The 15,116-nt window shown below is 33.2% G+C and overlaps 1 protein-coding gene across 1 annotated transcript in view; it reads left to right on the top strand.

Annotated features, from left to right (window-relative positions):
• Positions 1-15,116, top strand: part of SNTG2 (syntrophin gamma 2) — a 330,881-nt gene that overhangs the window by 208,945 nt on the left and 106,820 nt on the right. The window contains exon 13 of the mRNA XM_071211871.1: positions 5,677-5,748. Coding sequence (XP_071067972.1) covers positions 5,677-5,748 — 72 coding nt within the window. The remainder of the gene's footprint in view (positions 1-5,676; positions 5,749-15,116) is intronic.

Raw genomic sequence — 15,116 nt, 5'->3', positions numbered from 1 at the left:
ACATATAAATTATGTAGCATTAGCATTTGCCTATGCATATATGCAAAAATATTAGACAGTTTCAAGAATGTCAATTAGGCAAGTATATTCTATCATTTGAAATTTTTTTAACCTGGGAGGAAATAATTGAAAAGAAGATTTATAGAACAAACAGATATTAGACAATTATATATCTAATACAGAATTGTTTTGCTTTTGAGTTTCTTAATCAGCATTTTGCAATAATCTTAAAAGATGAAAAAAAAGTACATGTTATAGTCTAAAATTTCTGCTGTTTTCAAGTCAAATTTTGTCAAATATATTAGACAATTATCAAACATATTAACTGTCTTGGGAAAAAGCAGCACTATTGATCATAAGCAGTTACGAAACTATTAGCCCTGCCTTTCATTTCCTGAAGTCTGGTTATTTCCTTTTTTGTTAAATACTTGTCTGGAGATATCAGGGTATCAACAGTGATGGTTTTTCCTCATCCTGGTTTTTGAGTCACCACCAGTGAAGTAAGGATTGTAAGGATAGAGTGGATAGCATCCCATACTCATCACACAAAAAAAGCATTTCTCAGAAGAAATAGGTACTGTAATACTTCACAGTGTTCCTCTACATTTATCCCACTTATTATTAGAGATTTCACCCCTTTTAGTCTTTAAAAGTCCTGAAAAGTGTAAAATAAATCATGTTCACTGCATTAGGGAATCCTTCAGTTTACAGAAATTATGCCATGAAGCATCTAGTATGCAAAACAAGGAATTATTTTGTACCATGAGTAATGACTAAATATGCTTCTGCTTTATAAATACAGTTTTCTTAATTCACAATGCATCATACACACACACATACCTTTCCTTTTAAAAGGCTTCAATCTTTTTACTCTTTGGTTGTTTTCTCAAAAGTTCACTACAGCAGAGTCATCTAGAGTTCCTTATAAAATATCAAGGATATTAATGTGCATTCCTATCACCTGGTAATATTTTTAAAGCACAAATTCTGAAATGGTATGTCTCGGTTGGCCCAGAGATTCTGCATTTCAAACAAGCTCCCAGTTGATGCTGAGGCTGCTAGCTCACTTACCACACCTTCAGAGTCCTTTCCTTACACATCAATAATAAACTTACATACACATTAAAAAAGTTAAGATTGCTGAGGCTCTCAAGACTTGCTGCTCTGAAACTCCTGGAAGGGTCCCAGCACTCTACATCATAACAAGCTTCTCAGGTAATACTTGGCAATACTCAAGTTTTAATACAAAAGCAAGAGGAATTTCCTGCTTCATTACAGATACTCTAAACTTTATTTTGTCACTACTCCACCGTCTGTTTAAACCTCTAATTTTAAACTTTATATTTATCTTCTAGTTTGAAATACAGTGTATATCTAAATATATACACACACATACACACTACAGATATGCATATATATTTTTATCTTCTAATTGTCTGAGCAATAAGCCCATTTTTAGACTCATTTATCTAACTCTAATTTTACTCTACTTTTATTATAGCAATTTGTCCCGTTTGCATTAGTACTTAACCAATTCTTTAGAGGCTTAGCTTAGCTTGATTATCTTGAAAATGGTATTATGTTAACCCCTCTCTGTGAGATCATTACATTTAGTGTTTGAATTATTATAGCCTAGACAATTTTTAGAGCTATACCTAATAAAATAAAATCCCTGAAGGAAATATAAGGAATGTTTTGGAGATAATTTTCTTTAAGCTGAAACTTAAAGTTACTTCCTATTTGGTTCTTTTGCTAAATTACAGAAGTCTTCACACCACTCCCCCTTAGGGAAGGAACAAAACTAGGCTCTCCCAATCTAATATTGCTCACACTGCACCCAACTTATTCAGTTGCATTAACTAAACATGTTTTCCTCTTTAAGCAAGCCAGTCAGTGCTTGCTCTCCAAGTACCTGCTCTGCTCTCCAAGTACCTATTTTGCATAAGGCATTCTCATCAGTACTCCAAGGGCTGCACTGCACTTGCCTTGGTCTTGTTGAACAGATGCAAGACAGACACACGTGGTAATTAACATGAAAGAGAGCTTTTACTGTGTCAAAGGAGTGAGAGAAATGAAGAGCTTCTGGGAATTGGACGAGGGAAGAAATAGCCACAAGAGCTTTAAGGGAAGGCGTCAGGAGGAGGTATGATCTGAACAGAGCCTTTAAGACGTGGAGTTCAGATAAAGGAGAAAGAGAGGAATGAGGAAAAGGCCCTGCTTTATTCCACTGTGGTTATTGACTTAAGTCAGTGGGTGGGGGTCAGGGTTGGGGATGACAGTTACCTGAAGTCTAACCAGAGTTCCAACATATCTTAAAAAGGCTGGTTTCAGAATCTATTATGGGTTATCTAAGGTTTCAAATGCCTTCTAAGATACTTCTGGCTAGATACACTTTAGAGGAAATAGGCACTACCCACTTAGTGTCTCAAAATAATCTACAGGTTCTCTGAACATTTCTCTGGGTAGCAGCAAAACATGTTTTTGGGTGTTCTATGGTATCTTCAGGAAAAAAAATTATGAACAAGCCAAACTAAAGACATGACACAAGAAATCGTAAAGCATCATAAGCCACCACACTAGGCTACAAATCAGAGACAGTTTTAGGCTACAGTTGTAGTAAGGACAACAGTGCTAGCCGTATACCAAAGGACTTTTGGGGTATGACAAAGTTACATGAGTCTTTCACAACCAAAAACCTTTCTAAATTTGGAGAGCTATAAACATATATTCATATCCCAAGCAGAACTCTCTTGACCTTTTATACTAAAAGTTTTCTACCTGTTAACTTGTATAAACTCAGTCTGACAATAAAAGAATATAAAAATTCATAAACTATGTGCTAGAGGTTTATTTTTGGTTTTGTTTTTTTGATTGAACTCCTAAGATCTGGATTTTTATTTTTATTTTTTATTTTTTAATTAAAGTTAATATATCACAGGAATGTTTCCTTAAAAAACATAAAAAAACAAAAAACATAAGAGGTTCCTGTATATCCCACTCCCCACCCCCACCACATCATTTTTGTAAATTGTATTTTTTTTAAGATATATGCATCAAAAAAAATGTTACACACAAAAAAATAAGAGGTTCCTGTATACCCACCACCCCCCACCCCACTCCTGCCACACCAACAACCTCCCTCATCATTGTGGCACACTCATCACATTCGGTGAACACCTTTTGGGGCACTGCCGCACTACACAGATAATTGTTTACCCTGTAGTTCATACTCTCGCCCAGTACATTCAGTAGGTTATGGCAGGACATACAAAGTCCAGCATCTGACCCTGCAACATCATTAAGGACAACTCAAAATCCCAAAAATGCCCCCACATCGCATCTCTTCTACCCTCTTCCTGCCCTCAGCAACTACTGTGGCCACTTTCTCCACCTCAATGCTAAAACTTCCTCCATTACTCGTCCCAATAGTTTTGTAGTAGTGACAGACAACCCACCCCAAAGTAGCTTAAGAAAGAAAATCAAACAAAAATCAGAAAATCAGACATCTATTTGATAAAGAAACCGAATAAGTCACAGCTAGAAATGCCCCCAACACTCAGTAATCTAGCCTTTAAATAGTGAGATATGGACCAATTATCTTTGTTTCTTACCTCTACTTTCAGTCTTCTCTCCATTTCAAATAGGCTGTCCACTTGTGGTCCCAAGATAGTTTCTAGAAGCTCTCAGACTATAAGCTTTTTGTACTTAAGTTCATAAAGAATCCCTTGACGAGATGTCTGAGCAGTCTTCTTATTTTTACCCTATTGTCTCTGACTGAGTCATAGTCTTATCCCTGAATCAATGTCTGTAGCTAAGAGAGTGAGATCCATTGACTGATTTATACTTACATCACACACTCTGTTCCTGAGCAAATGAGTTGAGAGTTGAGAAGGGAATTATTCCCCAAAGGGAAATAGAAGTGGCTATTGCAAGAAAAATAAAATGGAAGGTGGATAGCAAAAACAGCAGATGACCATTACTGACTTACAGAAACTAGGTGCTCATTAAATATTTTATGTATATTGTTGTATGAATGAGGGAGTATGTCTGAATTTTGCCAATAATATAAAGTGCTGTCTCCTCAGTGTCTTATTTTAGGTTATGACTGTGAAAGCCTACTCTTCTGCCATGTTGATTATGAGCTAAGTAAGAAAAAAAATGAACTTAGTGTAATATAATATTAAAATATGATATACTCTAAAGATATTAATCATAGTGCTATTAAAATGACAAAAACCTGAAAGCAGTCTAAAATGCCCACCATAAAGGAAAGCTTAAAAAATGGTAAATCCACATATTGAAATTCCGAGCAATCGTTACATTTATATTTGTAAAAGATATTTAATCACATGGAAAATACGCTTCTTAACTATAATTTTAAAAGGATATGATGTTATAAATATGCATAACATACTTTTTATAGCAATGAGTTTATGATTGAAAGAGGATGTCACTGAATAGTGTGGTTAGAGAGTTTTTCCTTGTTGTATCTAGATTGTCCAAAAATAAGCTGCATTGTCATGACTGCAAAAAGTAAAAGTGTTGTATACATATTTATTTACTTTTCAATAATACAGAAGTACTGTAGCTCAGATCTAAAAGTAGGAGACCATGACGGTAATGCTACAAAGAAGAAAAGGTACGTTTTAAAAAAAAATAAAGTCACTGTTGTTAAGTTGTGCAGAGAAATTCATCCACAATTGCTGCCTAAGTTGTCACAGCTCACAAGAGAAGAGGTGCCAGAGTCACTGACCCTTCAGCTCTGAAATAGGTGCCTTAAACTATTTCCAGCTAATTGTAGACATTCAGTTCTTTGCCTTGAATCTCTGCTAGACCTAAAAATAACCTTCACTTTATCACTTTAATCATCACTTCTCTAATTTTTCCTTTTTTATGTTTTGATCATTGTAGTTCTGATATTTCAAAGACATCATACACAGAACTTCTGTGCAAAGTGGAAAATAATCCAGATTTTGTACACTGTTGAATAGTACAGATTTTTCAACATGAAATATTTTACTCTTTAGAACTGAGAATATGACCTTTAACCTGCATTATTCAAAAGTTAGATGATTTTTTTCATTATTATCATTACAGGGGAGTGTATAGCATTTGTTACAATAGGGTCTGCAATAAATCAGACCAGTCCAGAAGAGACGTTCCGTTCAATTGATGCATTAATAAATTGTTCATTCATTTCTGAAAAGGAATTATTAGTAAATTTACTCTGAAAGGGCAAAAGAATGTAAATGCCATCTTTTTGCTACAATATAATGCTCCAACAATCAATATGAACTCATCCACTTTTATGTACAAATCATTACCCACTTACAGCCACCAAATTTAACCTAAATTGGGTTCTTTATTTAATCTAAAAGGGATCCAAAATGAATTCCTAAAATTATGCCCAATTGCATGTAATAGATAGGCTCTTGCATTATCAAGTTCTTGTATCAACAATGAATCTATAGAAAGTCATTTCACATACCAATAGAGGCTGTGACTACTCATCAACTTTCAGCGCTAAATGTAAAGTTTAATGTTTCCAGCTGCACTATTGTTGGTATAGCGTTTAATTACGGTAAAGACATATTGACTCCTTATTCGTAAATGTTTCAAGTCTCCAACTGCAAGTAGCATGTTTCTTTTCATGTTTGCATTTTATATTTCTTGCAGGTGAGCACGTTAGACTGGGTACGAGCAGAAAAAATCTATAACCTCTGTGAGGTATTATTTAAAGTTCACAAGGTATGTATCTGCATTTTACGTCCTTTCATGTAAATAAGATGTCCCTCTGGGCTTTTTTTTTTTCACCAGAGTGCGAAAAAAAAAAAAAAGGAAGAAGCAGAAGAAAATTTTATAGGTCTCTGTGCCATCATCTTAGCCAGTGTAGTTGTCCTGTTGTTCATCAAGGCAGGATGGTGTGTGTGTGTGTGTCTGTGTCCACTCATGCATGTGTATTGCAGAGTGTCATATTCATTTTCAATTAAAATAATATTTTCCAGGAACTGCAGGGTTTTTTGAATTGCTGTTGCTGTATTTGTTATTTTGTTTTTTAACAAATCAAATATAGATTTCTATCTTAAAACCCTCTCTTATTTAAGCTTGGCCTGGGATGACCAGAATAACTAATCAAATAATTCTACTGTTATTAGAGATAAAGTTTTCATTGGTTGTGGAAGGGCAGAGTTTTATCCATAACATTTATAATAATCTGATTTAGAATAATCTGATTTAGTTGGACAATTCCAAAGGCGTTAATCCATTGCCATACAAATCAATTTTGCTGTTTCTAATAGGATTATTTATCATTATATATTGTGTGCTCTATTTTAACAAGGATTATCAATGTAAAAAAACAAGTTAGATTTTAACTGGGGAGAATGGTGTGTAATTTAGAATCTGTTGTCTTTTCCATGTGTGCAAATATTACAGATAAAGATGAATAGATGGTTAATGCAGACTCCACCAATTGAACAAATTGAGGAAATGCAGTTATTTCATTGAGGAAGAATCTTAGCAGACCTAACTTGTTTTGTTTGTTTGTTTGTTTAGAGATATTTCTGCAAATAATTTTTAACAAATCAATTTATTTATGTGTATTAAAAAAGCATAAATACATCCGAAGTGTAGAATCAGTGATATGTGGCGTAATCACATATTTGCATTCATCACTTCAGGCAGTATTAAAGCACTTTCTTTGTTCAAGTAATAATAATAATAAAGCAAACAAATGAAACTCATCACCTCTCAATCTCTCTATGCTTCCCCTGCCATACATAGCTGCTATTCTTCTTTCTTCTCTCTAGTATATTTGTATTTATATTTTGTAGAAAGTCTTATATATGCATTATCACCCATATTCATGTTTTACATGAGGTTTCACTATCTTATACATTCCCATATTATAGCTTTTAGCTTTCCCTCTATTAACATATATGACCCTATATTTTTCCCTTTCCACAACTGTCATATCCATACAATAGAACTGCTAGTTACAGACACCATATATGCTATAACCATTTCTATCCATTTCCAAAGACTTACAAACAACCTTTATATCAATACTGCACAGATTAGCCCTCAGCTTTCCAATCTCTACCCTCCTTCTATTTTCTGATGACTTATATTCTAATTATTAACTCCATGAGTTTACACAATATATTTAGTTCAAAATAGTGCAATCATATAGCATTTGTCCTTTTGTGTCTGACTTGCTTCATTCAACATAATGTCCTCCAAGTTCATTCATGTTGTCATATGCTTAACGATTTAATTTCTTCTTACTGCTGCATAATATTCCATCGTGTGTATACACCACAATTTGTTTATCCACTGATCGGTTGATGGATACCTGGGTTGTTTCCAACTTATTCTTATCAAGAATAATGCCTCTATAAACATCAGTGTGCAGATGTCTGTTTGTGTCTCTGCTCTCAGTTCTTCTGGCTATGCACCTAGTAATAGTATTGCCAGGTCCCATGTCAAGTCTATATTCATCTTCATTAGGAGCTGCCAAACAGTCCTCCACAGTGGCTGTACCCTTCTACACTCTCACCAACCGTGAATAAGCATTCCTATCTCCACTTCCTCTCCAACATTTATAGATTTCCAACTTTTTAATAGCACCAGGTCTTATAGGTGTGAAATTATATCTCATTGAAATTTTCATCTGCATATCCATAATCACTAGTGATGGTGAATATTTTTTCAAGTGTTTCTTCACCATTTGTACTTCTTTTTAGTACAATTATCTTTTCATGTCTTTTGCCCATTTTTTAAATAGGTAGTTTGTCTTTTTATTGTTGAATTGTATGCTCTCTTTATATATCATGGATATTTAAACCCTTACTGGATATGTGATTGCCAAATATTTTCTCTCATTGAGTCAGCTGCCTTTTCCTTTGAGGTGCAGAAGCATTTAATTTTGTGGAGGTCCCATTTATATATTTTTTCTTTTGTTGCTTGTACTTTGGGTGTAAGGTTTAAGAAACTACCACCTACAACAAAATCTTTCATGCAGATATTTTTCTACATTTTCTTCTAAGAGGTTTATGTTTGTAAACTTTTATGTTTAGGTCCTTGATCCATTTGGAGTTAATTTTTGTATAAGGTGTCAGATAGGGGTCTTCTTTCTCTTTTTTTTGGATATGGGAATCCAGTTCTCACAGCACCATTTGTTGAATAGATTGTTCTGGCCCAGCTGGGAGGACTTGACTGCCATGTCAAAAATAACTTGGATTTAGTTGTGAGGGTATATTTCTGAGTTCTCGATTCAGTTCAATTGATCAATGTGTTTGTCTTTAGGCTAGAACCATGCTCTTTTCACCACTATAGCAAAGTAATATGCTTTAAAGTCCAGAAGTTAGAGTCCTCCAACTTTGTTCTTCTTTTTTAAAACGTTTTTGGCTCTTTGGGGTCCCTTACTCTTCAAAAAAATTTTGATAATTGGTTTTTCCACTTCTGCAAAAAAGGCTGTTGGGATTTTTATTGGGATTGCATTGAATCTGTAAATCAGTTTGGGTAGACTTGATAGGTTAATGATATTTAGTCCTCCGATTCAGAAACGTGGAATGTCTTTTTTTTTTTTTTCTTTCAGCAATTGCTTCTAGTTTTCTGAATACTAGTCCTTTATGTCTTTGGCTAAGTTTACTCCTAAATATTTGATTGTTTTAGTTGCTATTCTAAATAGAATTTTTGCTCTGATTTCCTCCTCACATTGCACATCAGTAGTGTATAGAAACGCTTTTGATTTTTGCATATTAATCTTATGTCCTATCACTATGCTGAACTTGTCTTTTAGTTCTAGTAGCTGTGTTGTCAGTTTTTCAGGATATTTTATGTATAGGATCATATCATCAGTGAATAGTGAAAGTTTTACTTCTTCCTTTTCTATCTGGGTTCCTTTTATTTCTTTATCTAGCCTAATTGCTCTAGCTAGAACCTTCAGCACAACATTGAATAACAGTGGTGACAGTGGTCATCCTTGTTTTGTTCCTGATCTCAGTGGGAAAGCTTTCACCATTGAATACAATGCTAGTTGAGGTTTTTCATATATGTACTTTACCATATTGAGAAAGCATCCTTCTGTTCCTCTCTTTTGGAGCATTTTTACCAAAAAAAGGGTGCTGTATTTTGTCAAATGCTTTTTCCGCATCAATTGAGAGATTCATGTGATTTTTCTTCTTCAGTTTATCCATGTGGTTTATTACACTAATTGATTTTCTTATGTAGAATCACCCTCGCATACCTGGAATAAAACCCTCTTGATCGTGGTGTATAGTTCTTTTAATGTGCTTTTGGATTCTGTTTGAGAGTATTTTGTTGAGGATTTTTGCATCTATATTCATTATAGGTATTGGCCTGTAATTTTCTTTCTCTCTCTCTCTCTCTCTCTCTCTCTCTCTCTCTCTCTCTCTCTTTCTTTCTGTAGTATCTTTATCTGGTTTTGGTATTATGGTGCTATTGACCTCATTAAATGAGTTTGTTAGAATTCTTTCCTGTTCAGTTTTTTGGAAGAGTTTGAGCAAGATTGGTATTAGATCAACTTTGAATGATTTGTAAAGTTCATCTGTGAAGCCATCTGTTCCCCGGGCTTTTTATCTTTAGGAGGTTTTTTGATGACTGTTTCAATCTTTTCACATGTGATTGGTTTGCTGAGGTCTTCCATTTCTTCCAGGGTCAGTGTAGGTGATTTGTGTCTCTAGGAATTTACCCATCTGGTCTACATTGTCTAGTTTTTTGGCATACAGTTGTTCTTAGTATCCTCTTATGATGTCTCTTAGTTTTGTGGGTCAGAGGTAATGTCCTCCTCTCATTTCTAATTTAATTTATAATTTTTGTCTTCTCTCTTTTTTCCTTTGTCAGTCTAGACAAGGGTTTGTTGGTTTTGTTGATCTTCTCAAAGATCCAACTTTTGGTTTTGTTGAGTCTCTCTATTGTTTTTTGTTGTTCTTGTCAATTTCATTATTTCTGTTCTGATTTTTACTATTTCTTTCCTTTGGCTTGGATTGGGATTAGATTGCTGTTCTTTACCTATATCTTCCATTGTGCAGTTAGATCTTCAATTTTAGCTCTTTCTTCTTTTTTAATGTAAGCATTGAGGGCTATAACTTTCCCTCTCAGAACTGCCTTTACAGTGTCCCATAGGTTTTGATATGTTATGTTTTCATTTTCAATCATCTTAAGGTATTTGCTGAATTCTCTTGAAATTTCTCCTTTAACTCAATGATTATTTTAGAGTGTGTTGTTTAATCTACATATATTTATGAATTTTCCCTTTTTTCATCTGTTATTAAGTTCCAGCTTCATTCCGTTATACTCAGGGAAAGTGTTTTGTATAATTTCAGTCTTTTTAAATTTATTGAGACTTGTCTTGTGACCCAAAATATAGTCTATCCTGGAGAAGGATCCATAAGCACTGGAAAAGAAAGAACTTGCTGTTTTGGGGTGCAGTGCGCTATAGATGTCTTTTAGGTGCAGTTCATCTATCGTATTACTGAAGTTCTCTATTTCTTTATTTATCCTCTGTCCAGATATTCTATCCAACATTGAGAGTGGTATATTGAAGTCTCCAAATATTATTTTGGTGACATCTATTTCTCCTTTCAGTTTTTCCATTGTGTGCCTCGTGTATTTTGGGGCACTCAGGTTAGGTGCATAAATATTCAGTACAAGCATTTCTTCTTGGTGAATTACCCCTTTTATTAATATATAATGACTTTCTTCATCCCCTATAACAATTTTGCATTTGAATTCTATTTTGCTTAATATTAGTATCACTTCTCCAGGTCTTTATTGGTTAGTATTTATATGGAATACCTTTTCCAGACTTTCACTCTTACCCTGTTGGTGTCCTTACATCTAAGGTAGGTCTCTTTTAGACAACATATAGACAGCTCACATGTTTTTTTATCCATTCCATCAGTCTACATCTTTACATTGGGGTGTTCAATCCATTAACATTCAGTGTTATTACTGTAAAGACATTACTTACTTCGTCCGTTTTGTCCTTTGGCTCTCTGTTGTCATATGATTCTATTGACTGTCTTCTTACCCTTTAGTTTACCCTTCCTAAAAATCTTCAATTCTAAATTCTTCTCCATATCTCTCACTCTTGTTTTTTCCTTTCATGCTGCAGCACTCTCTTTAGTATCTCTTGTAATTTTGGTATTTTGATAACATAAACTATCAATTTTTGTTTGTGAAAACTTTAAACTCACCCTTATTTTTGAAGGACAGTTTTGTCAGATGCAGAATTCTTGGCTGGCAGTTTTTCTCTTTCCATACCTTAAATACATCATACTACTCTCTTATCACCTTCATATTTTTGATGAGAGGTCGGCAAGTAATCTTATCAAGTTTCCCTTGTATGTGATGCTTTGCTTTCCTCTTGCTGCTTTCAGAATCCTCTCTTTATCTCTGATATTTCCATTCTGAATAGTCAGGCATTGGGGTAGGTTTATTCGGATTTTTTTTTCTTGTTGTTATGTCTTCTTTAAAATTGACCTCCTTATGTTTATATAATGTATCTCTTTATCCCTAATAATTTTCCTTGCTCTGAAATCTGTTTTGTCTGAATACCAAAGTTTTCTTTTGTTTAGTGTTCACATGGTATCTTTTTCCATCTGCCCTTTTTTATTTAAAGTGAATTTTTATAGACAATATCTAATTGGTTCCTTTTTATCAACTATAATAAATCTTTATCTTCTAATTGTTATAGATCATTCACATTTAAAGTGATCATTCAGATATTTGGATTGATGTCTACTCTATTTGTAGCACTTTTCAATTTGTTGCCCTCATTCTTAGATTCTTTTTTGTTTCTTTTTTCTTTTCTTTTTTTCCATTCTTTCACTGATTCTTCCTTGGTCATGTCTAGTCTCCTAAAGCCTATCAAAGGAATTCTTCATTTATGTTACAGTGGTTTGTTATCATTATTTCTAGCATTTCCTTTTGGTTCTTTCTTAGAGTTTCCATCTATCTACTTACATCACCCATCTGTTCTTGCTTTTATTTTTTCCCTTTTCCACCAGAGCCCTTAATATGTTAAAGTTATTTTAAATTCCCTTCCTGATAATTCTAAATCTCTACCATCTATGAGTCTGGTTCTGATGCTTACCTTCTCTCTTCAGACTATGTTTTTTGCCTCCTAGCATGCCTTGTAATTTTTCTGTTAAAAGCTGTACATGCTGCCTCAGGCCAAAGGAGCTGATGTGCAGTGGCCTTTAGGGTGAGGTTTTATGTTTATCTGGCTATGTGTTAGGCTGTGTTCACTGTTTGCTGGAGGTATAGGTGTCAGAGGTTAAAATATACTCTGATGTTCTTGTTTTTGTCTCCTGTGTTACGTTAGGTTTCCTTAAAGACTCTCTTAAATAAGACCTGAGTCTCGCAATTCTCTTCAGCTCTAATCCCCGTTATTATACAGGAGCTCTATTGATGTGGGTAAGGCATGGGGGGAGGGGAGTGTATCATAACCCTACGATTAGGTCTCAGTTATAAAACCTGTGTCCCTGGGCTGTGACCTTCACAAGGGCACCTTGGATTGTTTTTTTCACCTCTTAGGTAAAACATGAAAGCTATAAGAGGGACTACTGGACTTGTATGTTTCCCTTGATATAGGTATCAAGGAATATTACAGAAACTTTATTTTAGTAATTGGATAAAAATATCACCCTAATAAAATAAACTTTATCCTCTCTAAAGTTTCAAACTCTCTTAACATTTGGGTGAAAAGATGATCAAAACTGAAATATGTTTATCTAGGAAAAAAAAGAATGGAAACATTTAATATAGTTTCATGCATATAAACATTATTGAACAAGAAATTTTAATAATTAAAAATTAAATTATTTAGAAAATACATCAAAGTCACATAAGGAAAACAGGAAAAATGCACTAAGAAGAAGATAAATTAATAAAATTAAAATGCAAGAAAGTGGTAGAATTTCTAAATATATCCAAAGGCTCATTCTTAAATTAAAAAAAAATAAAATAAATGGCTAATAATTCCTGGAAAAGGGAGAGAGAAAGATATGTCAAAATAAAAATGAGAATGAGGAAATAACACAGACACAGAATAAATTTTTAAAATCAAGAAAATATGTTTTCAACTTTGTACTATTAAATTTGTAAACATGGATGAAATAGAGGATTTTGTTAGAAAATGTTATTTACAAAAAGTAGCCAGCCAAGGGATAGAATATCTAAATAGATCAGTTTCCATAGAAGAATTTAAGAATATTATAAAAGCACACCATCAGAAAAAACAATGGTCTCTGATGATTTCTCCTGTGGATTCTACCAAAGGAAAACACATAATATCATCAAATGCTACATAAACTAAAAAAAGAAAAAATTTCTAATTATTTTTATGAATTTCTACAACATTGTTATCAAAGTATGGAAAAATGTAAAATGACAATTACTTGTCCCTCATAAAGTTTTTAAAGTCGTAAATATAAGCTTATAGAAGAATGCAGTAGTGTATTAAAATAATAATACCCCTTGACCAAATGGAATTCATGTCAGGAATACAAGAATGGTTCAGTATTATTGAATCATGTAGAAAATACACTAAATTGGCAGATCAAAGGAGAGTGCACACATATGATTATTACCCCTTAGAGACTAAATGATCATTTGATAAAAGTGCCAAAGGATTGAAATATTTCCCCCAAACCAGAATCATGCTTAATATATCAAAAATACATGTTTATTATTAAAGTGAGGAAAAAGAAAGGAATTTTCTCAATTTACTGTATTATTAACATTTTTCTAGAAGTAGTCTCTAATGTAGAGAGGAAAATTAAATACATTATATAAAAATGGGGGTCAGGAAGGAGTATCATTGTTAACAGATATTGTACTTGAATTACCTAACAATATCTACTGAAGAACTCTTAGACAAAAATATAACTACAGTAGCTAGTTATACTATAACATCCACACACAAGGTTACCTTTTGTATCTACAACCAATTAAAAAGATGGGAAAAAAACTATGAAATACCTAGAAATAAATAAAAACTGATGAAGTGTATGCAGAATATGTGAATATTTAAAACTCTACAGAAGGACAAAAAAAATAAACACTTGAATTGGGAAAAAAAAATCCTGTTCCTGAATCACTGATCCTCCTAAAAAGATTATTTTGAAGTTATCAAGTCACCTAAAATTAATTTATACATTAAATGTAATTTCAATTTTTAATATTATCTGTTTTTAGAATAAGGCAAACTCACTCTAAATTTCCTCTGAAAAATTATGTAAGAAATAGTCAAGACCACTGTGGCAGGGGACAAACAAGTTATATCAAGAGTCCTATCAGATAGTAGAAGCTATAATAAAGCTGTCTTAATTAAAGGCTTAGTTCTGGCATCTCCATAAACAGAAAATCAATGTAATGAAACAGCGAGGAATCCAGAAATATTCCCAAACACATGTCCCTATAGAGATTTAATGTGTGAAAAGACAATATTTCAGATAGAACAGTGGTGACAAATGGACCACTGGACAAGCATTTGAAACACAAATACTTAACAAACAAAAGAAAAAAAATAGTCCAAAGTTGATACCAAGCTAAATTCAAGATTGCAGTCTAAATGCAATAAACAGAATGCAAAATTATTAAAAGGAAAACAATGGAAAATAACTAATATGAAGATCTTGAGTGAGATTGATTTTGAAAACCCCACTGATATGGATCAATCTCAAAATATATACAAATCTTGAAAGAGTCCTGAAACACATGTATATTTTCCAAAATGTTGAAAATAAAAAGAATTATGTATACATTCATAAAATTATGGTTGTTAGCAAATACACTTTTGAAAGATATACATGAAACTTTTCCAAATGAATATTATTAATATATGAAAGAAGAACTGGGCATGTGGCATAACGAAGAAGCTTAATTTTCTCTTGAAATTCTCAGATTTTTTACTATATAAATATATCACTTTTCCTTTTGGTTTTAAGGTATTATTACTGCAATTTTTTTACAGAAATATTGCTCTACTCTTTTTCTGGCAAGATTAATTTCTCATATTTCCTATTCATTCTGTGCTTGATTTTCTTTCTGTGTCTTGTAAAAAAGGAAAAGAATGGAAAAATCAA

Source organism: Dasypus novemcinctus, chromosome 25, assembly GCF_030445035.2.
Source record: "Dasypus novemcinctus isolate mDasNov1 chromosome 25, mDasNov1.1.hap2, whole genome shotgun sequence".
Lineage (NCBI taxonomy): Eukaryota > Metazoa > Chordata > Mammalia > Cingulata > Dasypodidae > Dasypus > Dasypus novemcinctus.
The sequence above is the reverse complement of the archived record's forward strand: the minus strand, read 5'-3'. Positions and strand labels throughout refer to the sequence as shown.